This window comes from Oncorhynchus masou, chromosome 11, assembly GCF_036934945.1.
Source record: "Oncorhynchus masou masou isolate Uvic2021 chromosome 11, UVic_Omas_1.1, whole genome shotgun sequence".
NCBI lineage: Eukaryota > Metazoa > Chordata > Actinopteri > Salmoniformes > Salmonidae > Oncorhynchus > Oncorhynchus masou.
Window position 1 is genome coordinate 28,214,298 of NC_088222.1, and position 24,901 is coordinate 28,239,198.

The 24,901-nt window shown below is 43.3% G+C and overlaps 1 protein-coding gene across 6 annotated transcripts in view; it reads left to right on the top strand.

Moving 5' to 3' along the window:
- arhgap20b (Rho GTPase activating protein 20b) overlaps positions 1-24,901 on the top strand; it is a 29,368-nt gene that overhangs the window by 596 nt on the left and 3,871 nt on the right. For 2 of the 6 annotated variants that reach the window (XM_064978009.1, XM_064978011.1), the window contains exons 1-6: positions 3,678-3,928; positions 5,370-5,527; positions 5,723-5,872; positions 6,320-6,404; positions 6,611-6,685; positions 7,853-7,919. In XM_064978009.1, the coding sequence (XP_064834081.1) occupies positions 3,737-3,928; positions 5,370-5,527; positions 5,723-5,872; positions 6,320-6,404; positions 6,611-6,685; positions 7,853-7,919 (727 nt within the window). In that variant the 5' untranslated portion in view covers positions 3,678-3,736. Of the gene's footprint in view, positions 1-26; positions 629-3,677; positions 3,929-5,369; positions 5,528-5,722; positions 5,873-6,319; positions 6,405-6,610; positions 6,686-7,852; positions 9,775-24,901 lie in introns of those variants that run through there. The other 4 variants (XM_064978012.1, XM_064978008.1, XM_064978013.1 and 1 more) reach the window with 4 other exon arrangements.

Sequence of the window (24,901 nt, forward strand, 5' to 3'; positions counted from 1 at the left end):
TGTGTCTGTGTCTGTGTCTACTCCAGGATGACCTTGAGATGCTTCTTACGGAACCACTCCTTAGTTGCCCTGGCTGTGTGTTCCGGGTTGCTGTCATGCTGGAAGACCCAGCCACGACCCATCTCCAATGCTCTTACTGTGAGAAGGAGGTTGTTGGTCAAGATCTCGCGATACATGGCCCCATCCATCCTCCCCTCAATACGGTGCAGTCGTCCTGTCCCCTTTGCAGAAAAGCATCCCCAAAGAATGTTGTTTCCACCTCCATGCTTCAAGGTTGGGATGGTGTTCTTGGGGTTGTACTCATCCTTCTTCTTCCACCAAACATCGCGAGTGGAGTTTAGACCAAAAAGCTCTACTTTTGTCTCATCAGACCACATGACCTTCTCCCATTCCTCCTCTGGATCATCCAGATGGTCATTGGCAAACTTCAGACGGGCCTGGACATGCGCTGGCTTGAGCAGGGGGACCTTGCGTGCGCTGCAGAATTTTAATCCATGATGGCGTAGTGTGTTACTAATGGTTTTCTTTGAGACTGTGGTCCCAGCTCTCTTCAGGTCATTGACCAGGTCCTGCCGTGTAGTTCTGGGCTGATCCCTCACCTTCCTCATGATCATTGATGCCCCACGAGGTGAGATCTTGCATGGAGCCCTAGACCAAGGGTGATTGACCGTCATCTTGAACCTCTTCTATTTCCTAATAATTGTGCCAACAGTTGTTGCCTTCTCACCAAGCTGCTTGCCTATTGTCCTCTAGCCCATCCCAGCCTTGTACATTTACATTTACATTTAAGTCATTTGGCAGACGCTCTTATCCAGAGCGACTTACAAATTGGACTCAGCTCTCTGGTCTTGGCCATTGTGGAGAGGTTGGAGTCTGTTTGATTGAGGGTGTGGACAGGTGTCTTTTATACAGGTAACGAGTTCAAACAGGTGCAGTTAATACAGGTAATGATTGAAGAATAGGATGGCTTCTTAAAGAAAAACGAACAGGTCTGTGAGAGCCGGAATTCGTACTGGTTGGTAGGTGATCAAATACTTAAGTCATGAAATAAAATGCAAATTAATTACTTAAAAATCATACAATGTGATCTTCTGGATTGTCTGTCTCTCACAGTTGAAGTGTACCTATGATAAAAATTACAGACCTCTACATGCTTTGTAAGTAGGAAAAACCTGTCAAATCGGCAGTGTATCAAATACTTGTTCTCCCCACTGTATATAGAGAGATGTGCAATACCATAGAAAACACTTGCACAGCACACAATACATAGCAAGTGAATCAATATTTATATTTTTGTGTCCATCCAAATGGATCAAAATATTGGACCCCACAGATTGTATAGCTCTATCACCATGGGCTAATATTACAGATGGGTGCATCTGTTTCCTTCCTCTGCTAAGCAGCTGTGGAGTGAAGGAAGCCCTCACCATCCTATCCCACATGTTGCTTTCCATCAGCTATGGACAATACATGTTATTTATTTATGCAGTACTACAATTGCATTCTATTGTACCATATGAGATGCACTAACATATGTTTCTATATACACTACCGGTCAAAAGTTTTAAAACAGTTACTCATTCAAGGGTTTTTCTTTATTTTTTACTATTTTTTACATTGTAGAATAATAGTGAAGACATCGAACCTATGAAATAACACATATGGAATCATGTAGTAACTACAAAAGTGTTGAACAAATATTCTGCAAAGTAGCCACCCTTTGCCTTGATAAAAGCTTTGCACACTCTTGGCATTCTCTCATCCAGATTCACCTGGAATGCTTTTTCAACAGTCTTGAAGGAGTTCCCATATATGCTGAGCACTTGTTGGCTGCCATGCTAGTTAAGTTTGCCTATAAATAGATCACAGACAGTGTCACCAGCAAAGCACCCCCACACCATAACACCTCCTCCATGTTTTACGGTGGGAAATACACATGCGGAGATCATCCGTCTCACAAAGACACTGTGGTTGGAAACAAAATTCTCCAATTTGGACTCCAGACCAAAGGACAGATTTCAACAGGTCTAATGTTCATTGTTCGTGTTTCTTGGCCAAAGCAAGTCTCTTATTCTTATTGGTACCCCTTAGTAGTGGTTTCTTTGCAGCAATTCGACCAGTCTACTCTGAACAGTTGATGTTGAGATGTGTCTGTTACTTGAACTCTGTGAAGCATTTATTTGGGCTGCAATTTCTGAAGCTGGTAACGCTAATGAACTTATCCTCTGCAGCAGAGGTAACTCTGCCCACTTTCCTGTGGCGGTCCTCATGAGAGCCAGTTTCTTGATGGTTTTTGCGACTGCACTTGAAGATACTTTCAAAGTTCTTGAAATGTTCTGTATTGACTGACCTTCATGTCTTAAAGTAATGATGGACTGCCATTTCTCTTTGCTAATATGAGCTTTTCTTGCCATAATATAGACTTGGTATTTTACCAAATAGTGCTATCTTCTATATACTTCTCCTTCCTTGTCACAACACAACTGATTGGCTCAAACGCATTAAGAAGGAAAGAAATTCCACAAATTCCCTTTTAAGAAGGTACTTAATTGAAATGCATTGCAGGTGACTACCTCATGAAGCTGGTTGAGAGAATGTCAAGAGTGTGCAAAGCTGTCATCACGGCAAAGGGTGGCTATTTGAAGAATCTCAAATATAAAATATATTTTTGATTTGATTTTTTGTTGTTGTTTTGTTTCCTTGCCACGATATTAATGAGTATCGCAAAACTTATAATGTCCCAGCCCTACTAACCATGTGCACAGTAGGCCTATAGATATCAATTCCTAGTATTACCAATTTTAAATGGGCTCTACCCAGTGGGCAAAATTGTCAGTGACTGCCTGACTGCACCACAAATAACATCAGTAAGATGTCTCATTTATTTAATAAAATATTTATTTTACCTTTATTTAACTAGGCAAGTCAGTTAAGTACAAATTCTTATTTACAATGACGGCTTAGGAACAGTGGGTTAACTGCCTTGTTCAGAGGCAGAATGACAGATTTGTACCTTGTCAGCTCGGGGATTCAATCTAGCAACCTTTCGGTTACTGGCACAACGCTCTAACCACTAGGCTACCTGCCGCCCAAATTGTGCCTGCTGGCTTGTAGATTTTTCAATTATAGCCAAGAGAGAGCTTGTCTGCAGTTCAGATTTCTTTTCTTCTCTGCCACTGACTGCAAACTTATTTTTCTGCTGCGTTAACATGTTCTAAATTACAGTGCAGAGTCAAATCAAGGTTCTCCTTGGCAAAATGACATGAAGGTCACTGCACACCAAGTCATTATGAAACACAACCCAATCACTTTGAAGGTTGGTTGTGTGTAATTAAATAATAACAATAATTAATAACAATGAAAACATGATCTCCTCTCAAGAAGTGTTTTCCACAAGTGTGATTAAAGCATAATTAATCTGGTAAAGTTTAGCAGTTGGTGTCAGTGTAACAAATGCAGTCTGTAGGTCTGCGGTCTGTGGGCACACGCCACAAAAAATCAACTGACACTCAACTTTTCCTACTAGCACTGACTTTGCTGACAGCTCCTTTATTGAGGGAACATGTACTGACTATGACGGAGATATGTGGTTGTCTCACCTAGCCATCATTAGATGACACTAACTAACTGTAAGTTGCTTTGGATAAGTGCGTCCGCTAAATAACTGACATGTCAAATGTAAATGTAAACCGTCTCTCATGTTCCATAGAATACTTTCAAGATAGGGAATCATCTAATGTTGTTAATTTGGGTGAACTATCCCTTTACCAAGTCACTTTTGGCTCGAGGAATGAATGATTTGTTTATCTCATCCTTGATCGAAAAGTCTATGTTTTTTCTCACAGAAAATGAGGACAACACTTCAGCGAAAACACTCTGGCAAATCGGCCATGACAAAGGCTTTCAGCAAACCGAAGGGCCACAGCAGGTCAGCTATATGAAGAGTACTGCCACTTACAGTGCCTGCCTGCCTGCCTGCCTGCCTGCCTGCCTGTCTGTCTGTCTGTCTGTCTGTCTGTCTGTCTGTCTGTCTACACACTTGTCTCCAGGCTTGTTTCCCCTTTTTACTCATGCTATGTGTATTAACAGATCCATTTGTCTCATGTCAGTGACTGTTTGTGTTTACTCACTGTTCAGGCATAATCATGGCCTCATCTGACATAATAACAGTCTCATTCCCAGACATTGTTATTGTTCCGTAATACAATACTTGTACTGCTGTCAGCTTTGCACAGACCCTGCTGCTGCATTTGCCATGAAAGCAAACTCGAAGCAGACTAGTGATAGACTTATGTTGTGATGAGTTATTGAACGACATCATGTCATACTTGATAAGGTAGGTTTTGTTAGTATTCAGCAGAAGAATGCATACGACCTATGGCTTGTGTGGTTTTTTGTGCTGTCAGTTTCATCAATCTAGTTTCTCCAAAGACGTTTGTACTGCCCTTGAGATGTGCAGTGACTAACATTTTGTTTTCATGTTCAACTCTCCTGTCTTCTCCAAGCCCTGCTCTAGCTCACTGTCTCAGTGACGCATAATGCACACGGCACTCCACAGTCCCAAGGTCTGTAGCCCTGCCATGTGCAAAGAATTCCTGCCTTTATTTGGTCTCAGAGCTTCTCTATCATGGTAATGGCAGATAAACCGTGAGGGGTAACACAAACAGACCCTTTGAAACACAGCACGTGGGGCTATTGCCATCTCGGATTAGCTCCTATAAAAACTGAAGAGAATTTAGTCTCTACCTAATTTTTGGTTGGCTTGGTTTACAAAAGATGGCTATCAATCCACACTTCATTCTGTAGACGACTGGATTCCCTCTCTGTGTCCTTTCTTGTCTCACAGTCATGTACAAACTAAGAACTTTTTCAAGGCAGATAACCATTACTGTAGTAGTACATGCTTTTGTATTTGCAGCAATAATAGTGATTTCAACATTGATACTAAATTAATCATTGTCATTTGACATGTTTGTGTGCTACTGGGAGCTCCGTTGTTGTTCCATTTCCCTTAGGCAAGTATTTGAGTTGTCAGATCAGACACAGTCATATTTGTTGGACATTGAATTATTTAATTAAAATTAAACTTAAATTAAACAGGCACTTATATACAACCGGTGCCCAGAAGCCATGCATTCCCATGAGTATCAGACATCTTAATAGTTAAATTATTAAAATATGTAACCCCTACAAAGAATGTAACCCCTGTGTGTTTTTTTGTGCCATGTGATAAATGTATTGTAAATGCCTGTTTGATGGGAGACTCAAGGCAAAGTCACCCAAGGGGATTCAATTCAATTAAAAGTACAATTAACTGAATCATTGCCAGAGACATGATATCGCCTTTACAGAGTGGTTTTTGTCTTTAGGGATGGCGTCCCAGTCCCATCACCAAGAGCACGGCTGATCCAAAGCCTAACGTCCCAGAGTGCAGAGTTTGTGATGGAGGAGCACATGCAGATCAGCACTGGACTGTAGACCCAAGAGAGACACTTTTCAGTGACACATTCATCATCACTAAATCAAAGTTAGTCCTCAGCGTCTAAAAATAATGTCCACTTACTGAACAAGATGAATAGGAAAAGATGCGAACAAACAATGGGATATTAAAAGTGAGCATTTTGTCCTTATATATATAATGTGTAATTGATGATTGCAATTACTATTGTATTTTGTCCTGATAGATAGCTGATAGTGGTTTATCTACCCTGTTGTCTTGCAGGTCTTCCTCAAGCCTCAAACTGAAGGAGAGTGTGAGGCTGTGTGAGATGTGGTTGGGTTCTTGCATTGAAGAGGATGATGAGAGAAAACTGACCTCAAAGAACTCCTTTGTCATTGGCTGGCCTACCACCAATTACGTGGTGACTCTCAGGTAGGCTACTCCAATCATTAAAATAAATGTTTCAATTGCTAGAAAAATAGTTGAAAATTAACTTGGGAGGGGGGGAGATGACATTTGTTTTCCCAATCAGTTCAGCTGAGGCAAAGGAGAAATTTCTTTCATCTTTACAACGGTAAGGAAATAGTTACAAAACCCAGGTGTACAATATAAAATTAAATGTTGACACTTAGGACAAAAAAGTGTTATCTAGAACCTAAAAGGGTTATTCGGCTGTCCCTATAGGAGAACCCTTTGGAGAACCCTTTTTGGTTCTAGGTAAGAGGTTCTACATGGAACACAAAAGTGTTATGCTATGGGACATCCGAAGAACCCTGTTGGAACAATTGTTTCTAAGAGTGTAGGATTATGTATCTACTTGATGCAGGCACATTAAGATATCAGACTTGTATAGCACTAATATATTCCTATTTGCCACAGGCACATCACCAAATCCAAGACAGTGGAATATCCTAGCAATCTAACCATGAAGGTTGTTCTCATACATTTTGGAACTAGTGCAATGGTAAGGGAATTCACTCATCTACAACTACTGCTGCTTATCCTATGCTTATTGACCATTTCCCTCAAATCTTTAAATTCTAAATGATATACATTGAATGAATGTACGACTTTTCCTCGTTAACATGACATTGATTCAAGTAACCTCAGACAATATTTTCCAATTCTATAAGAATATGAAGGAAGTATCTGTGTTTTGTGTTAATGTAGACAACTGTGAATGTGGACAATAAAGACGAAGTTGACAAAGTACACAGGATCTTCACCCAACAGTTAAGACTCACTGTGAGTTGTTGATACCAGTTAATGTAGTCGTTATGTATTAGCTCTATTATTAGATATGATCCATATTTTTGCTGTATGGATATTCTGTTTGTATTATGTGTTAACAAAAAAAAATACTAGCATTATATAATAATATATATATATAATAATATATATATTTTTTTATAATATTTTTTTCAAGTTGAAGATAATCATGCATGACCTAGACCAGGGTTCTCCAACCCTGTTCCTGGAGAATCAGGTGCGCTAGATTAGGGTTAGAGCGAAAACCTACAGGACAGTAGATCTCCAGAAACAGGGTTGGAGAGCCCTGACCTAGACTCAATCTCTCCAAGCTCTGCAATGTTACACCTGTTGCAACATGTTTAATTAAATTAATCGTTTTTTAAGGTTTGCTCTTTAGAGTTTAGATCATTCTCCGCTACCACTAGCCTACATCTTTACTCATAGATCTTTAGAGTAGGCCAGAAGAGTTACCACTAGCCTACATCTTTACTCATAGATCTTTAGAGTAGGCCAGAAGAGTAACGCTCCGGGTGTCGTGGGTGTGGAGTCAAACGCAGGACACAGAGTTCAATGCTGTGCTCTTTAATTGCACCAACACACCACAGGGTGCTCACAATAATAACGGCCCCAAAACACAGGGAATGAAAAATGACTACTGAAAAATGCACGACCAGGAACTAACACGTTCCTCTACAACAGAGCCGAAGGTTACAATGAATAATCCCGCACAACAAACAGGCGGGCCGACTGTCTAAAGAAGCCCAACTAATCATTACAAACAGGTGCTACCAATAAACATACAAGGAGGGGGAGGAAAGACAATCAGTGGCAGCGAATAGGCCGGTGACGACAACCGTGGAGCGCCACCCGACCGGGAAGGGAATCCACCCTCGGTCGTACTCGTGACAAGAAGAGTTACCACGAGCCTACATCTTTACTCATAGATCTTTAGAGTAGGCCAGAAGAGTTACCACTAGCCTACATCTTTACTCATAGATCTTTAGAGTAGGCCAGAAGAGTATCACAAGAGAAACAAGAATAATTGACAACGTTTTGTGGTCTCAAATGGCATTTCCTGTCACTGACCATTCCTGGGGGTGTAGATATCGCTGAGTTTCCTTTCTTCCTCCTAAACATAATTGTATTTTTCTATTCCCACAGGGCAGACCCACTGACTACCGGCTCTGGGTTGTCTCAGGGAGAGAGGAAGCCCCATGCCCTCTTATTGGTGAGGAAATGTGTCAGAACTATCACTTTGCACTGAAACACACCACCAAACACAGTCAGGATGGAGGCACACTTGACTTGGCTCTGGTTTTACACCATAGTGTTTCTATGTAGGCAAGGGATTACCCAAAGCAAACTAATATTTCAGTTGGGCAGGTTTTCGGTCTGTACTCATCCTTGGTGTGTTCCCATGTAGGGTTTATGACTTGAAACTGTAATCTGGCGACATGGCTACGGGAGCCTCTCCAGAAAGCCAAGGCATATTTAAGAATCTGATAAAAAGGATTCATGGAATGAATGCCTCATACAACTGCATGCTATTCTGTCTAAGGGCACATACAGTACCTCATTGTCTCAAGTCAATACGGGTAGAAAATAATATAATTTAGTACCCTAAGAATTGTAGGTGATCTCAGTTCAAAAGAAAATTGCAAAGGATTGGTAAGACTGCAACCATGTTTATCTAATATTTGCTTTAAGCCCATGTAAATATAAGGGGCGTGTGATTCAACATGTTTCTAGCATCATTTAATTGCTCCTTTAAATTCTCGACTCCTTGCCTTTTGACTCCTTCCCATTCCTTTCAATTTTGTTGGTTTATTTGAAAAGATAGTAAGCTGATGACAGATTACCAGGCCAGATTCAACCCTACTGTGACAGTGGTACACACATGTACCAGGAGCAACAGCACTAACCACTTGACCATATAGGCTACATCATCATTCATGATTAAACATAAATGGTAGAAGCAGTGACTGAATGCATTCTCCAATTCAACACAAAAACCTGATTTGATCAGATCTACAGTACATGTGTCATGTCTGTCAGGTCATGAGCATCCCTTCAGTATTATCCTAAACTCCCTGAGGGAAACAGACTGCCAAGTCTCAGCAGTCACCAACAACATCCTGACTGTAGATGGGAGCCTCTACCTTGATCACTTTCTCAAAGATACTTCCGGCCCAAACTTCATCAGGCTAAAAGGCTGATGAGGGAGGACTTGGCCGAGCAGGTGAATCCATTATTAACTTTCAATGAGAGAGAGAGAGAGAGAGAGAGCAAGAGAGAGAGCGAGAGAGAGAGAGAGAGAGAGAGAGAGAGAGAGCGAGAGAGAGAGAGCGAGAGTGTAACGGCGTTCTTCGTTTGTTGGAAGAGAGTCAGACCGAAATGCAGCGTGGTGGTTACTCATGTCCTTAATGAAGGAAAAACGGAATGATACATGAAATAACTAAATAAATACAAAAAAACAACAAACGGAACGTGAAACCTATTACAACCTATCTGGTGAACACTACACAGAGACAGGAACAATCACCCACGAAATACACAGTGAAACCCAGGCTACCTAAATACGGTTCCCTGTCAGAGACAACAAGAATCACCTGACTGATTGAGAACCGCCTCAGGCAGCCAAACCTAAACTAATCACACCCCTAATCAACCACAATCCCAATGCCTACAAAAACCCCAATACGACAACACAATAACATAAACCCATGTCACACACTGGCCTGACCAACTAATTAACTAAAACACAAAATACTAAGACCAAGGCGTGACAGAGAGCGAGAGAGAGCGAGAGAGAGAGAGAGAGCAAGAGAGAGAGAGCGAGAGAGAGAGAGAGAGAGAGCGAGAGAGAGCGAGAGAGAGAGCGAGAGAGAGAGCGAGAGAGAGAGAGAGACAAGAACCCGACACCCTCAGCACATAGGGGGACAAACACCTGCCTGGAGGTGACAGCATTCCCTCCCCCGTATGCCCCCCTAGGCACAACTATGACAACATAACCAACAAAAACGGGTCACAACTCCTGCAGCTCTGTCGCACGCTGGGTATGTACATAGTCAATGGTAGGCTTCGAGGGGACTCCTATGGTAGGTACACCTATAGCTCATCTCTTGGCAGTAGTACTGTAGACTACTTTATCACTGACCTCAACCCAGAGTCTCTCAGAGCGTTCACAGTCAGCCCACTGACACCCCTATCAGACCACAGCAAAATCACAGTCTACTTAAACAGAGCAATACTCAATCATGAGGCATCAAAGCCAAAGGAACTGAGTAACATTAAGAAATGCTATAGATGGAAGGAATGCAGTTTGGAAACCTACCAAAAAACAATTAGGCAACAACAAATTCAATCCCTTTTAGATAATTTCCTGGGTAAAACGTTCCACTGTAATAGTGAAGGTGTAAACTTGGCAGTAGAAAATCTTAACAGTATATTTGACCTCTCAGCTTCCCTATCAAATCTAAAAATCTCAAATAGAAAACCGAAGAAAATTAACAACAATGACAAATGGTTTGATGAAGAATGCAAAATTCTAAGAAAGAAATTGAGAAACCTGTCCAACCAAAAACATAGAGACCCGGAAAACCTGAGTCTACGCCTTCACTATGGTGAATCACTAAAACAATACAGAAATACACTACGGAAAAGAAGGAACAGCATGTCAGAAATCAGCTCAATGTAATTGAAGAATCCATAGACTCTAACCACTTCTGGGAAAATTGGAAAACACTAAACAAACAACAACACGAAGAATTATCTATCCAAAATGGAGATGTATGGGTAAACCACTTCTCCAATCTTTTTGGCTCTATAACAAAGAATAAAGAGCAAAAACATATACATGATCAAATACAGATCTTAGAATCAACTATTAAAGACTACCAGAACCCACTGGATTCTCCAATAACATTGAATGAGTTACAGGACAAAATAAAAACCCTCAAACCCAAAAAGGCCTGTGGTGTTGATGGTATCCTCAATGAAATGATCAAATATACAGACAACAAATTCCAATTGGCTATACTAAAACTCTTTAACATCATCCTTAGCTCTGGCATCTTCCCCAATATTTGGAACCAAGGACTGATCACCCCAATCCACAAAAATGGAGACAAATTTGACCCCAATAACTACCGTGGAATATGCGTCAACAGTAACCTTGGGAAAATCCTCTGCATTATCATTAACAGCAGACTCGTACACTTCCTCAATGAAAACAATGTACTGAGCAAATGTCAAATTGGCTTTTTACCAAACTACCGTACAACAGACCATGTATTCACCCTGCACACCCTAATTGACAACCAAACAAACCAAAACAAAGGCAAAGTCTTCTCATGCTTTGTTGATTTCAAAAAAGCCTTCGACTCAATTTGGCATGAGGGTCTGCTATACAAACTGATGGAAAGTGGTGTTGGGGGTAAAACATACGACATCATAAAATCCATGTACACAAACAACAAGTGTGCGGTTAAAATTGGCAAAAAACACACACATTTCTTCACACAGGGTCGTGGGGTTAGACAGGGATGCAGCTTAAGCCCCACCCTCTTCAACATATATATCAACGAACTGGCGCGGGCACTAGAAAAGTCTGCAGCACCCGGCCTCACCCTACTAGAATCTGAAGTCAAATGTCTGCTGTTTGCTGATGATCTGGTGCTTCTGTCACCAACCAAGGAGGGCCTACAGCAGCACCTAGATCTTATGCACAGATTCTGTCAGACCTGGGCCCTGACAGTAAATCTCAGTAAGACCAAAATTATGGTGTTCCAAAAAGGTCCAGTCACCAGGACCACAAATACAAATTCCATCTAGACACTGTTGCCCTAGAGCACACAAAAAACTATACATACCTTGGCCTAAACATCAGCGCCACAGGTAACTTCCACAAAGCTGTGAACGATCTGAGAGACAAGGCAAGAAGGGCATTCTATGCCATCAAAAGGAACATAAATTTCAACATACCAATTAGGATTTGGCTAAAAATACTTGAATCAGTCATAGAGCCCATTGCCCTTTATGGTTGTGAGGTCTGGGGTCCGCTCACCAACCAAGACTTCACAAAATGGGACAAACACCAAATTGAGACTCTGCACGCAGAATTCTGCAAAAATATCCTCAGTGTACAACGTAGAACACCAAATAATGCATGCAGAGCAGAATTAGGCCGATACCCACTAATTATCAAAATCCAGAAAAGAGCAGTTAAATTCTATAACCACCTAAAAGGAAGCGATTCCCAAACCTTCCACAACAAAGCCATCACCTACAGAGAGATGAACCTGGAGAAGAGTCCCCTAAGCAAGCTGGTCCTGGGGCTCTGTTCACAAACACACCCTACAGAGCCCCATGACAGCAGCACAATTAGACCCAACCAAATCATGAGAAAACAAAAAGATAATTACTTGACACATTGGAAAGAATTAACAAAAAAACAGAGCAAACTAGAATGCTATTTGGCCCTACACAGAGAGTACACAGCGGCAGAATACCTGACCACTGTGACTGACCCAAAATTAAGGAAAGCTTTGACTATGTACAGACTCAGCGAGCATAGCCTTGCTATTGAGAAAGGCCGCCGTAGGCAGACATGGCTCTCAAGAGAAGACAGGCTATGTGCTCACTGCCCACAAAATGAGGTGGAAACTGAGCTGCACTTCCTAACCTCCTGCCCAAAGTATGACCATATTAGAGAGACATATTTCCCTCAGATTACACAGATCCACAAAGAATTCGAAAACAAATCCAATTTTGAAAAACTCCCATATCTACTGGGTGAAATTCCACAGTGTGCCATCAGAGCAGCAAGATTTGTGACCTGTTGCCACGAGAAAAGGGCAACCAGTGAAGAACACGCACCATTGTAAATACAACACATATCTATGCTCATTTATTTTATCTTGTGTCCTTTACCATTTGCACATTGTAAAAACACTGTATATATATATAATATGACATTTGAAATGTCTTTATTGTTTTGAAACTTCTGTATGTGTGATGTCTACTGTTAATTTTTATTGTCTATTTCACTTTATATATTATATACCTTACTTGCTTTGGCAATGTTAACACATGTTTCCCATGCCAATAAAGCCCCTTGAATTGAATTGAATTGAATTGAATTGAGAGAGAGAGCGAGAGAGCGAGAGAGAGCGAGAGAGAGAGAGAGCGAGAGAGAGAGCGAGAGAGAGAGCGAGAGAGAGAGAGAGAGCGAGAGAGAGAGAGAGAGAGAGAGCGAGAGAGAGCGAGAGAGAGAGAGAGAGAGAGAGAGAGAGAGAGTGAGAGAGAGAGAGCGAGAGAGAGAGCGAGAGAGAGAGCGGGAGAGAGAGCGAGAGAGAGAGAGAGAGAGAGAGAACCATTTTCTTTCGTGCATTTTGTCGAACGTTTTCTACTTTTTACACATCAATTATCTCACCCTCTTTACGGATGTGGTTGACTTGGAGATAGTAAATCACTTCCTGTCACGCTAGCACATCTAGTTCTATAGACGTTATCGGAATCTGCTTCCTGTAATTTGGATAATTACAGTGTTTTAAATGTGCCATTGCTTGTTGGAGGTATAGCACAGTCTCTCTGTCTTAACACAACATTGTGGGAAAAAATTATACAAATAATTTTATAACTAAGCTTTTTGCTGCTCTTTAAAATTAGTAATGTTTTCTCAAATGCCAAATAAATCATTCTGCCAGGTCATTTTGTATGCACCGATGTGAAAGGTATATCTGAAAAAACGTGTATGGTGATTTATCTGCATTGTGCCTTTTAAGGGTGTTTTCAGCAGCTGCCTTGTAATGCAAACGTTCTCTAAGAAACAATTTATGGCAAGACTCAAGTATTTTACTTTTTCCACCAGCCATCAGTGCTCACATCCATGTCTTCTCATGTATGCCTTTGTAGCTGTATTGTCCCTGTCAGTATCTGCGTACCCCAAAAACAAGGTTCATCAATGGTTCTTTGCTACGGTGATGGTTCTATGTGCAACCATAATGACTCTTTCTTCTTTAAATTATAATTAACATGTAGGAACGGAGGCTCATTTGAATATTTTGGGGTGTTGTTTGCTCACTGCTCTTCTTGTGCAACGGGAGTGCCATTTAAGTTGATTTGTTGTGTTATACCATTACATTTTTTTTGTATCACTTCGGTGCAATTTTCACAAGAATATGGTATATTTTCACAACTCTAAGCTCAAGAATCTTAACAGATCATCAAAATGGCTCATGTTTCAAACCCCTAAGCATATTTTCAATTGACTGAGTACAACAAACAAAATTACTGCACCAAATGACTCTTTCAATTTGGACACAGTTTCAATCTAAGTCACTACTTTACAAAATGCAAAACTCAATTTACTTTTGATATAATTTTCTTGTCATTTGTTAAAAATATAATTAAATATCACTTAATTAAACTGATCAAAACTGATAACTACTGAACCAAAAATAGGTAGTACCTAGTTAATGTACAGTACCAGTCAAAGGTTTGGACACACCAACTCATTCAAGGGTTTTTCTTTATTTGAACTATTTTCTACTTGTAGAATAATAGTGAAGACATCAAAACTATGAAATAACACATATGGAATCATGTAGTTACCAAAAAGGTGTGAAACAAATATTCTTCAAAGTAGCCACCCTTTGCTTTGAAGACTGCTTTGCACACTCTTGGCATTCTCTCAACAAGCTTTACCTGGAATGCTTTTCCAACAGTCTTGAAGAAGTTCTCGTACATGCTGAACACTTGTTGGCTGCTTTTCCTTCACTCAGCGGTCCAACTCATCCCAAACCATCTCATTTGGGTTGAAGTCAGGTAATTGTGGAGGCCAGGTCATCTGATGCAGCACTCCATCACTCTCCTTCTTGGGCAAATAGCCCTTACACAGCCTAGAGGTGTGTTGGGTCATTGTCCTTTTGAAAGACAAATGAGCGTATACCAGATGGGATGATGTATCGCTGTATAATGCTGTGGTAGCCATGTTGGTTAAGTGTGCCTTGAATAAATCACTGACAGTGTAACCAGCAAAGCACCACCCCCACACTATCACACCTCACATCCATTCACCTACTCTGCGTCTCACAAAGACCCGGTGGTTGGAACCAAAAATACATTTGGACTCGTCAGACCAAAGGACAGATTTCCACAGGTCTAATGTCCATTGCCCGTGTTTCTTGGCCCAACCAAGTCTCTTATTCTTATTGGTGTCCCTTAGTAGTGGTTTCTTTGCAGCTATTCGACCATGAAGGCCTGATTCACGCAGTCTCCTCTGAACAGTTGATGTTGAGATGTGTCTGTTACTTGAACTCTGTGAAGCATTTATTTGGGCTGCAATTTCTGAGCCTGGTAACTCTAATGAACTTATCCTCTGCAGCAGAGGTAACTCCGGGTCTTCCTTTCCTGTGGCGGTCCTCATTGTTATGTACTTGAGTGAAGACCCAAAAGCGGTTTTAACAGAAAACAGAGTTCTTTAATGAAAAACAGGAATGGCATAAATCCTCTTCCAACGTTGACAATGGAACAAAAAGAACGTAGTATAGTGCAGGATGCACCTGCCAGGCAGACTCCGACAGGATAGGACAAGGTGGAAGCAAACGAGACGACAGCTTGCTTCTGGCATCAAAAACACAAACAAGAATCAGACACTGAAAGTAGCAGGAACAGAGAGAGAAATAGAGACCTAATCAGAGGGGGAAGAGAGAACAGGTGTGAAAGAGTGAATGAGCTAGTTAGGGGAGATGTAGAACAGCTGAAGAATGAGAGACAGAGAAGGTAACCTAAAAAGACCAGCAGAGAGAGACAGAGTGAAGAGAAAGGACAGGAACAGACATAACAAGACATGACAGTACCCCCCACTCACCGAGCGCCTCCTGGCGCACTCGAGGAGGAAACCTGGCGGCAACGGAGGAAATCATCGATCAGCGAACGGTCCAGCACGTCCCGAGAGGGAACCCAACTCCTCTCCTCAGGACCGTACCCCTCCCAATCCACTAGGTACTGATGACCACGGCCCCGAGGGCGCATGTCCAAAATCTTACGAACCCTGTAGATGGGTGCGCCCTCGACAAGGATGGGGGGGAGGGACGAGCGGGGGCGCGAAGAACGGGCTTAACACAGGAGACATGGAAGACCGGGTGAACGCGACGAAGATAGCGGGAGAAGAAGTCGCACTGCGACAGGATTAATGACCTGGGAAATACGGAACGGACCAATGAACCGCGGGGCCAACTTGCGAGAAGCTGTCTTAAGGGGAAGGTTCTGAGTGGAGAGCCATACTCTCTGACCGCAACAATATCTAGGACTCTTGGTCCTACGCTTATTAGCGGCCCTCACAGTCTGCGCCCTATTACGGCAAAGTGCCGACCTGACCCCTTCCAGGTGCGCTCGCAACGCTGGACAAAAGCCTGAGCGGAGGGGACGCAGGACTCGGCGAGCTGAGATGAGAACAGCGGAGGCTGGTACCCGAGGCTACTCTGAAAAGGAGATAGACCGGTAGCAGACGAGGGAAGCGAGTTGTGGGCGTACTCTGCCCAGGGGAGCTGTTCTGACCAAGACGCAGGGTTACGAAAAGAAAGACTGCGTAAAATGCGACCAACAGTCTGATTGGCCCGTTCGGCTTGACCGTTAGACTGGGGATGAAAGCCGGACGAGAGACTGACGGAAGCCCCAATCAAACGGCAAAACTCCCTCCAAAATTGAGACGTGAACTGCGGGCCTCTGTCGGAAACGACGTCAGACGGAAGGCCATGAATTCGGAAAACATTCTCGATAATGATCTGAGCCGTCTCCTTAGCAGAAGGGAGCTTAGCGAGAGGAATGAAATGAGCCGCCTTAGAGAATCTATCGACAACCGTAAGAATAACTGTCTTCCCCGCTGATGAAGGCAGTCCGGTGATGAAATCTAAAGCGATGTGAGACCACGGTCGAGAGGGAATGGGAAGCGGTCTGAGACGGCCGGCAGGAGGAGAGTTCCCAGATTTAGTCTGCGCGCAGACCGAACAAGCGGCGACAAATCGACGCGCGTCACGTTCCCGAGTGGGCCACCAGAAACGCTGGCGAATGGAAGCGAGCGTACCCCCGAACGCCGGGGTGGCCGGCTAACTTGGCAGAGTGGGCCCACTGAAGAACGGCCGGACGAGTAGGAACGGGAACGAACAGAAGGTTCCTAGGGCAAGCTCGCGGCGACGGAGTGTGAGCGAGTGCTTGCTTTACCTGCCTCTCAATTCCCCAGACAGTCAACCCGACAACACGCCCTTCAGGGAGAATCCCCTCGGGGTCGGTGGAGACCTCAGAAGAACTGAAGAGACGAGATAAAGCATCAGGCTTGGTGTTTTTTGAGCCCGGACGATAAGAAATAACAAACTCGAAACGAGCGAAAAACAGAGCCCAACGAGCCTGACGCGCATTAAGTCGTTTGGCTGAACGGATGTACTCAAGGTTCCTATGGTCAGTCCAAACGACAAAAGGAACGGTCGCCCCCTCCAACCACTGTCGCCATTCGCCTAGGGCTAAGCGGATGGCGAGCAGTTCGCGATTACCAACATCATAGTTACGTTCTGACGGCGATAAGCGATGAGAGAAAAACGCGCAAGGATGGACCTTGCCGTCAGAGAGAGAGCGCTGAGAAAGAATGGCTCCCACGCCCACCTCTGACGCGTCAACCTCAACAACAAACTGACTAGAGATGTCAGGTGTAACAAGAATAGGTGCGGATGTAAAACGATTCTTAAGAAGATCAAAAGCTCCCTGGGCGGAAACGGACCACTTAAAGCACGTCTTAACAGAAGTAAGGGCTGTGAGGGGAGCTGCCACCTGACCGAAATTACGGATCAAACGACGATAGAAATTAGCGAAGCCCAGAAAGCGCTGCAGCTCGACGCGTGACTTAGGAACGGGCCAATCAATGACAGCCTGGACCTTAGCGGGATCCATCTTAATGCCCTCAGCGGAAATAACGGAACCGAGAAAAGGGACAGAGGCGGCATGAAAAGTGCACTTCTCAGCCTTCACATAAAGACAGTTCTCCAAAAGGCGCTGGAGGACGCGTCGCACGTGCTGAACATGAATCGAGAGAGACGGTGAAAAAATCAGGATATCGTCCATGTAAACGAAAACAAAAATGTTCAGCATGTCTCTCAGGACGTCGTTAACTAGTGCCTGAAAGACAGCTGGAGCGTTAACGAGGCCGAAAGGAAGAACCCGGTATTCAAAGTGCCCTAACGGAGTGTTAAACGCCGTCTTCCACTCGTCCCCCTCCCTGATGCGCACGAGATGGTAGGCGTTACGAAGGTCCAATTTGGTGAAAACCTGGCTCCCTGCAGGATCTCGAAGGCTGAAGACATAAGAGGAAGCGGATAACGATTCTTAACTGTTATGTCATTCAGCCCTCGATAATCCACGCATGGGCGCAGGGACCCGTCCTTCTTCTGAACAAAAAAAAACCCCGCTCCGGCGGGAGAGGAGGAGGAGACTATGGTACCGGCGTCGAGCGAAACCGACAAATAATCCTCGAGAGCCTTACGTTCGGGAGCCGACAGAGAGTATAATCTACCCCGGGGGAGTGGTTCCCGGAAGGAGATCAATACTACAGTCATACGACCGGTGTGGAGGGAGAGAAGTGGCCTTGGAACGACTGAACACCGTGCGCAGATCGTGATACTCCTCCGGCACCCCTGTCAAATCGCCAGGCTCCTCCTGTGAAGAAGAGACAGAGGAAACAGGAGGGATAGCAGACATTAAACAGGTCACATGACAAGAAACATTCCAGGATAGGATAGTATTACTAGACCAATTAATAGAAGGGTTATGGCGCACTAGCCAGGGATGACCCAAAACAACAGGTGTAAAAGGTGAACGAAAAATTAAAAAAGAAATGGTTTCGCTATGATTACCAGAGACAGTGAGGGTTAAAGGCAGCGTCTCACGCTGAATCTTGGGGAGAGAACTACCATCTAAAGCGAACAAGGCCGTGGGCTCCCCTAACTGTCTGAGAGGAATGTCATGTTCCCGAGCCCAGGTCTCGTCCATAAAACAGCCCTCCGCCCCAGAGTCTATCAAGGCACTGCAGGAAGCAGATGAACCGGGCCAGCGGAGATGGACCGGAAAGGTAGTGCGTGATCCAGAAGGAGAGGCCTGAGTAGTTGCGCTCACCAGTAGCCCTCCCCTTACTGATGAGCTCTGGCTTTTACTGGACATGAGGTGACAAAATTACCAGCGGAACCGCAGTAGAGACAGAGGCGATTGGTGATTCTCCGTTCCTTCTCCTTGGCCGAGATGCGGATACCCCCCAGCTGCATAGGCTCAGCATCCGAGCCGGCGGAGGAGGGTGGCAGTGATGCGGCAGGTGGCAGTGATGTGGAGAGGGGAGCAACGGAGAACGCGAGCTCCTTTCCACGAGCTCGGCGACGAAGATCAAACCGTCGCTCTATGCGAATAGCGAGGGCTATTAAGGAGTCCAGACTGGAAGGAACCTCCCGGGAGAGGATCTCATCCTTAACCTCGACGAGGAGACCCTCCAGAAAACGAGCGAGCAAAGCCGGCTCGTTCCAGTCACTAGAGGCAGCGAGAGTGCGAAACTCAATAGAATAATCCGTTATGGATCGATTCCCCTGACATAGGGAAGACAGGGCCCTGGAAGCCTCCTCCCCAAAAACAGAACGGTCAAAAACCCGTATCATCTCCTCCTTAAAGTCCTGAAACTGGTTAATACACTCAGCCCTCGCCTCCCAGATTGCCGTGCCCCACTCACGCGCCCGTCCGGTAAGGAGAGAAATGACGTAGGCGATGCGGGCTGCGCTCCTGGAGTAAGTGTTGGGCTGGAGAGAGAACACCACATCACACTGAGTGAGGAATGAGCGGCACTCAGTGGGCTCCCCAGAGTAACAGGGCGGGTTGTTGATCCTGGGCTCCGGAGACTCGGAAACCCTGGAAGTGGGCGGTGGATCGAGGTGGAGTTGGTGAACCTGTCTTGTGAGGTCGGAGACTTGGACGGCCAGGGTCTCAACGGCATGTCGAGCAGCAGACAATTCCTCCTCGTGTCTGCCTAGCATCGCTCCCTGGATCTCGACGGCGGAGTGAAAAGGGTCCGGAGCCGCTGGGTCCATTCTTGGTCTGATTCTTCTGTTATGTACTTGAGTGAAGACCCAAAAGCGGTTTTAACAGAAAACAGAGTTCTTTAATGAAAAACAGGAATGGCATAAATCCTCTTCCAACGTTGACAATGGAACAAAAAGAACGTAGTATAGTGCAGGATGCACCTGCCAGGCAGACTCCGACAGGATAGGACAAGGTGGAAGCAAACGAGACGACAGCTTGCTTCTGGCATCAAAAACACAAACAAGAATCAGACACTGAAAGTAGCAGGAACAGAGAGAGAAATAGAGACCTAATCAGAGGGGGAAGAGAGAACAGGTGTGAAAGAGTGAATGAGCTAGTTAGGGGAGATGTAGAACAGCTGAAGAATGAGAGACAGAGAAGGTAACCTAAAAAGACCAGCAGAGAGAGACAGAGTGAAGAGAAAGGACAGGAACAGACATAACAAGACATGACACTCATGAGAGCGCTTGATGGTTTTTGGGAAAGTTCTTGACATTTTCTGGATTGACTGACCTTCGTGTCTTAAAGTAATGATGGACTGTCCTTTCTCTTTGCTTATTTGAGCTATTCTTGCCATAATATGGACTCTGTCTTTTACCAAATAGGGCTATCTTCTATAAACCCCCCTACCTTGTCACAACACAGCAACTTGGCTCAAACGCATTAAGAAGGAAAGAAATTCCACAAATTAACTTTTAAAAAGACACATCTGTTAATTGAAATCCATTCCATGTGACTACCTCATTTTTTCAATAATTTTGTTGCAATTTTCATAAGTATGTGGTACATTTTCACAACTCAAAGCACAAAAATCCAAACAGATCATCTAAGTATTCACTTGACTTTTGATGTGATTTTCTTGTAATTTGTTAACAATACTGCTGAATTTTTTTTAAATAAAATGTATTATAGTCAAATACTGCATGGAAATGATATTTACCATCTACTATTCTTTCTATTCAGGAAAAAATAACAGTTATTGTATTTTTTGCTATTGGATTAAATGATAGTTAAAGTAACTAAATGGTGAGCCTATCATTACATGACTTATTAGTGACTAAACAAAATATACCTCTCATGGTGCCCCCGGCACCTCTTTTATCCACACGCACTGATTTGTCAGGCAAATACTTTGTTGAGAGAAAATGTACATGAGATGATTGTGTTATGTTGTTGTCTCACCTATCTATTTTAAGATGAATGCAGTATTTGTAAGTCGCTGCGAAATAGTGTCTACTGAATGGCTTAAATGTAATATTCTCATGGTATTTCACAGAAAACTTTTATTTTGCAGGGGTGAAAGATGTGTGAAGGTTCTGAACATAAAATAGGGAGCGTTATCAGTTTAGAATTTTGTACTTCGAGGTTTAATAATATACCACTTACATCTAAAGAATGTGCCAAATGGATTGAAAAAAAAAAACTTGAATACGGCCAGCAACAGTGTCTTCCTACAATTCTACACATTTTCCCATGGGGGGAAGAGAAAAATTTGGTAAGGCCTTGTGTCTCAATTAATACTTATCCGGGATCGGTGGCCCTTCCATGGGACAGTTGTAGGCTAATGCGGCTAGCATGAGGTTGAAAGTATCAAGAACATTTCCCAGGACATAGACATATCTGATATTGGCAGAAAGCTTACATTCCTGTTAATCTAACTGCACTGTCCATTTTACAGTAGATACTACAATTAAATAATACCATGCTATTGTTTGAGGTGAGTGCACAATTTTGAACATGAAAAGTTATTTTAATAAACAAATTAGGCACTTTAAAAAAATATAGATATTTTTCATTTTACCCCCCTTTTTCTCCCCAATTTAGTGGTATCCAATTGTTCGTAGTTACTATCTTGTCTCATTGCTACAACTCCCATACGGGCTCGGGAGAGACGAAGGTCAAAAGCCATGCGTACTCCGAAACACAAACCAAACAAGCCGCACTGCTTCTTAACACAGCGCGCATCCAACCCGGAAGCCAGCCGCACCAAGGAGGAAACACCGTGCACCTGGCGGCCTGGTTAGCGCGCACTGTGCCCGGCCCGCCACAGGAGTCGCTAGTGCGCGATGAGACAAAGATATCCCTACCGGCCAAACCCTCCCTAACCCGGACGACGCTAGGCCAATTGTGCTTCGCCCCATGGACCTCCCGGTCGCGGCCGGCTGCGACAGAGCCTGGACTCGAACCCTGAGTCTCTGGTGGCACAGCCATAGACCACTGCGCCACCCGGGAGGCCTAAATTAGGCACATTGTGAACAGAAATGCAGTGGTTCATTGGATCAGTCTAAAACTTTGCACATACACTGCTGCCATCTGGTGGCCAAAATCTAAATTGCACTTGGGCTGGAAAAATACATTATGGCCTTTCTCTTGCATTTCAACGATGATGGTACAAGAAAATACAAAATAATGTTTGTTTTTTCTTTGTATTATCTTCTACACTATCTATTGTTTTATATTCTCCTACATTCCTTTCACATTTCCACAAACAGCGAAGTGTTTCCTTTCAAATGGTACCAAGAATATACATATCCTTGCTTCAGGGCCTGAGCTAGAGGCAGTTAGATTTGGGTATGTCATTTTAGGCGAATTTAAAAAAAAAAAAAAAGTTTTTTAAGAACTGTTGTCTAAATGAGTGGTTCTCAAACTTCTTTTCTCTCTCATCAAACCTTTTTCTCCTTCATCAATCTGCACACAATACCCCATAATGACTAAATATTAAATTTACATAAGTATTCAGACCCTTTACTCAGTACTTTGTTGAAGCACCTTTTGCAGCGATTACAGCATAGAGCCTTCTTGGGTATGACGCTATAAGCTTGGCACAGCTGTATTTGTGGAGTTTCTCCCATTCTTCTCTGCAGATCCTCTCAAGCTCTGTCAGGTTGGATGGGGTGTGTTGCTCACAGCTATTTTCAGGTCTTTCCAGAAATGTTAGATTGTGTTCAAGCCCCGGCTCTGGCTGGACCACTCAAGGACATTCAGAGACATGTCCCAAAGCCACTCCTGTGTTCTCTTGGCTGGGTGCTTAGGGTCAGTGTCCTGTTGGAAGGTGAACCTTCACCCCGGTCTGAAGTCCTGAGCGCTCTGGAGCATGTTTTCATCAAGGATCTCTCTATCTTTGCTCTGTTCATCTTACCCTCGATCCTAACTAGTCTTGCAGTCCCTGCCACTGAAAAACATCCCCACCATGCCGTAGGGATGGTGCCAGGTTTCCTCCAGACGTGACGCTTAGCATTCAGGCCAAAGAGTTCAATCTTGGTTTCATCAGACCAGAGAATCTCATGGTTTGAGAGTCTTTAGGTGCCTTTTGGCAAACTCCAAGTGGTCTGTCATGTGCCTTTTACTGAGGAGTGGATTCCATCTGGCCATTCTACCACAGCAGGACAAGATGGAAACGAAAAGTGACAGTGCGCACCGAGCAAGAGAGGCCACGGACAGACAAAGCTGAAACATCACTGCCTGACATGTGTGATGAAGTCCTGGTTGAGAATGAAACGACTGAACAAATGAACAACAAAACAGCATAGCAATTAAGAGAAATAAATAGATTTTGATTATGATTTACTGGTAATGGGGACATACGTAAATGCCAACAAAATAACTTTTTGGTCTGTGTGTGTGTGTGTGTGTGTGTGTGTGTGTGTGTGTGTGTGTGTGTGTGTGTGTGTGTGTGTGTGTGTGTGTGTGTGTGTGTGTGTGTGTGTGTGTGTGTGTGTGTGTGTGTGTGTGTGTGTGTGTGTGTGTAACCTTTATTTAACTAGGCAAGTCAGTTAAGAACAAATTCTTATTTACAATGACGGCCTACCACGGCCAAACCCAGATGACGCTGGGGATACAGCCTGGAATTCAGGGACTGTAGTGACACCTCCTGAACTGAGATGCAGTGCCTTAGGCGCTGCGTCCATGTGTGTGTTAACTATTTAACTACAAATGAACAACAAAACAGCACAGCAATTAAGAGAAATAAATACTGATTTTGATTATGATTTACTGGTAATGGGGACATACGTAAATGCCAACAAAATAACTTTTTGGTCTGTGTGTGTGTGTGTGTGTGTGTGTGTGTGTGTGTGTGTGTGTGTGTGTGTGTGTGTGTGTGTGTGTGTGTGTGTGTGTGTGTGTGTGTGTGTGTGTGTGTGTGTGTGTGTGTAACCTTTATTTAACTAGGCAAGTCAGTTAAGAACAAATTCTTATTTACAATGACGGCCTACCACGGCCAAACCCAGATGACGCTGGGCCAATTTGTGCGCCGCCCTATGGGACTCCCAATCACGGCCGGATGTGATACAGCCTGGATTCGTATCAGGGACTGTAGTGACACCTCCTGAACTGAGATGCAGTGCCTTAGAGCGCTGCGTCCATGTGTGTGTTAACTATTTAACTGTACTAGAATGCTTAAAAGGCCGCTAAAATTTTAAATATCAGTTATCGGTATCAATATTGTTTTTTTGGGCAAGGAAAATATTGCATATCGGTATCGGCCAAAATGATGTATCGGTGCATCACTAGATATACAGTATATATAAGTACCATAAATCATCTTCAATAATTAATTAATTATTTTTTTCTCTGTATTTTGTACACAGAGAAATAAATGAATGAAGATGATTATGGTGTATTAAAATATCCATAGAGTACTATTGTGTGCTGAACATGTCTTTCCCTATGGACTATAAGGATCCAGCACCCGACGACCTCTGAAAAATAATATGAGAGTGAGCATGTTAACTATTATTCTATTTGATAAATATAGTCAAAGATATAATATTGTATTAAGGCTTCAATGAAACACACAAATGCAAGAATGCATCCTATTACCAATAACAGGGGAGGTAAGCATGTCTTGGTGGTATGATCTTTAACGCTCTGCAATTTCCTCACTCTTCATTATTCATGATTAATTCAGGATTATCTGTAGTCATGGTAGCATCCAAATGAATGTAGAAGTGTTTGGAAATGTATTATGTTCTTATTTACAATAACAGTGACTCCAAAATTACACAATGCATTATTTAGTATTAATTTCTATTGGGCACAAAATAATCTTAAACACAACCAAAACAAACTGCAAATCCATCCAACAAGTTTGTAGAGTCACAA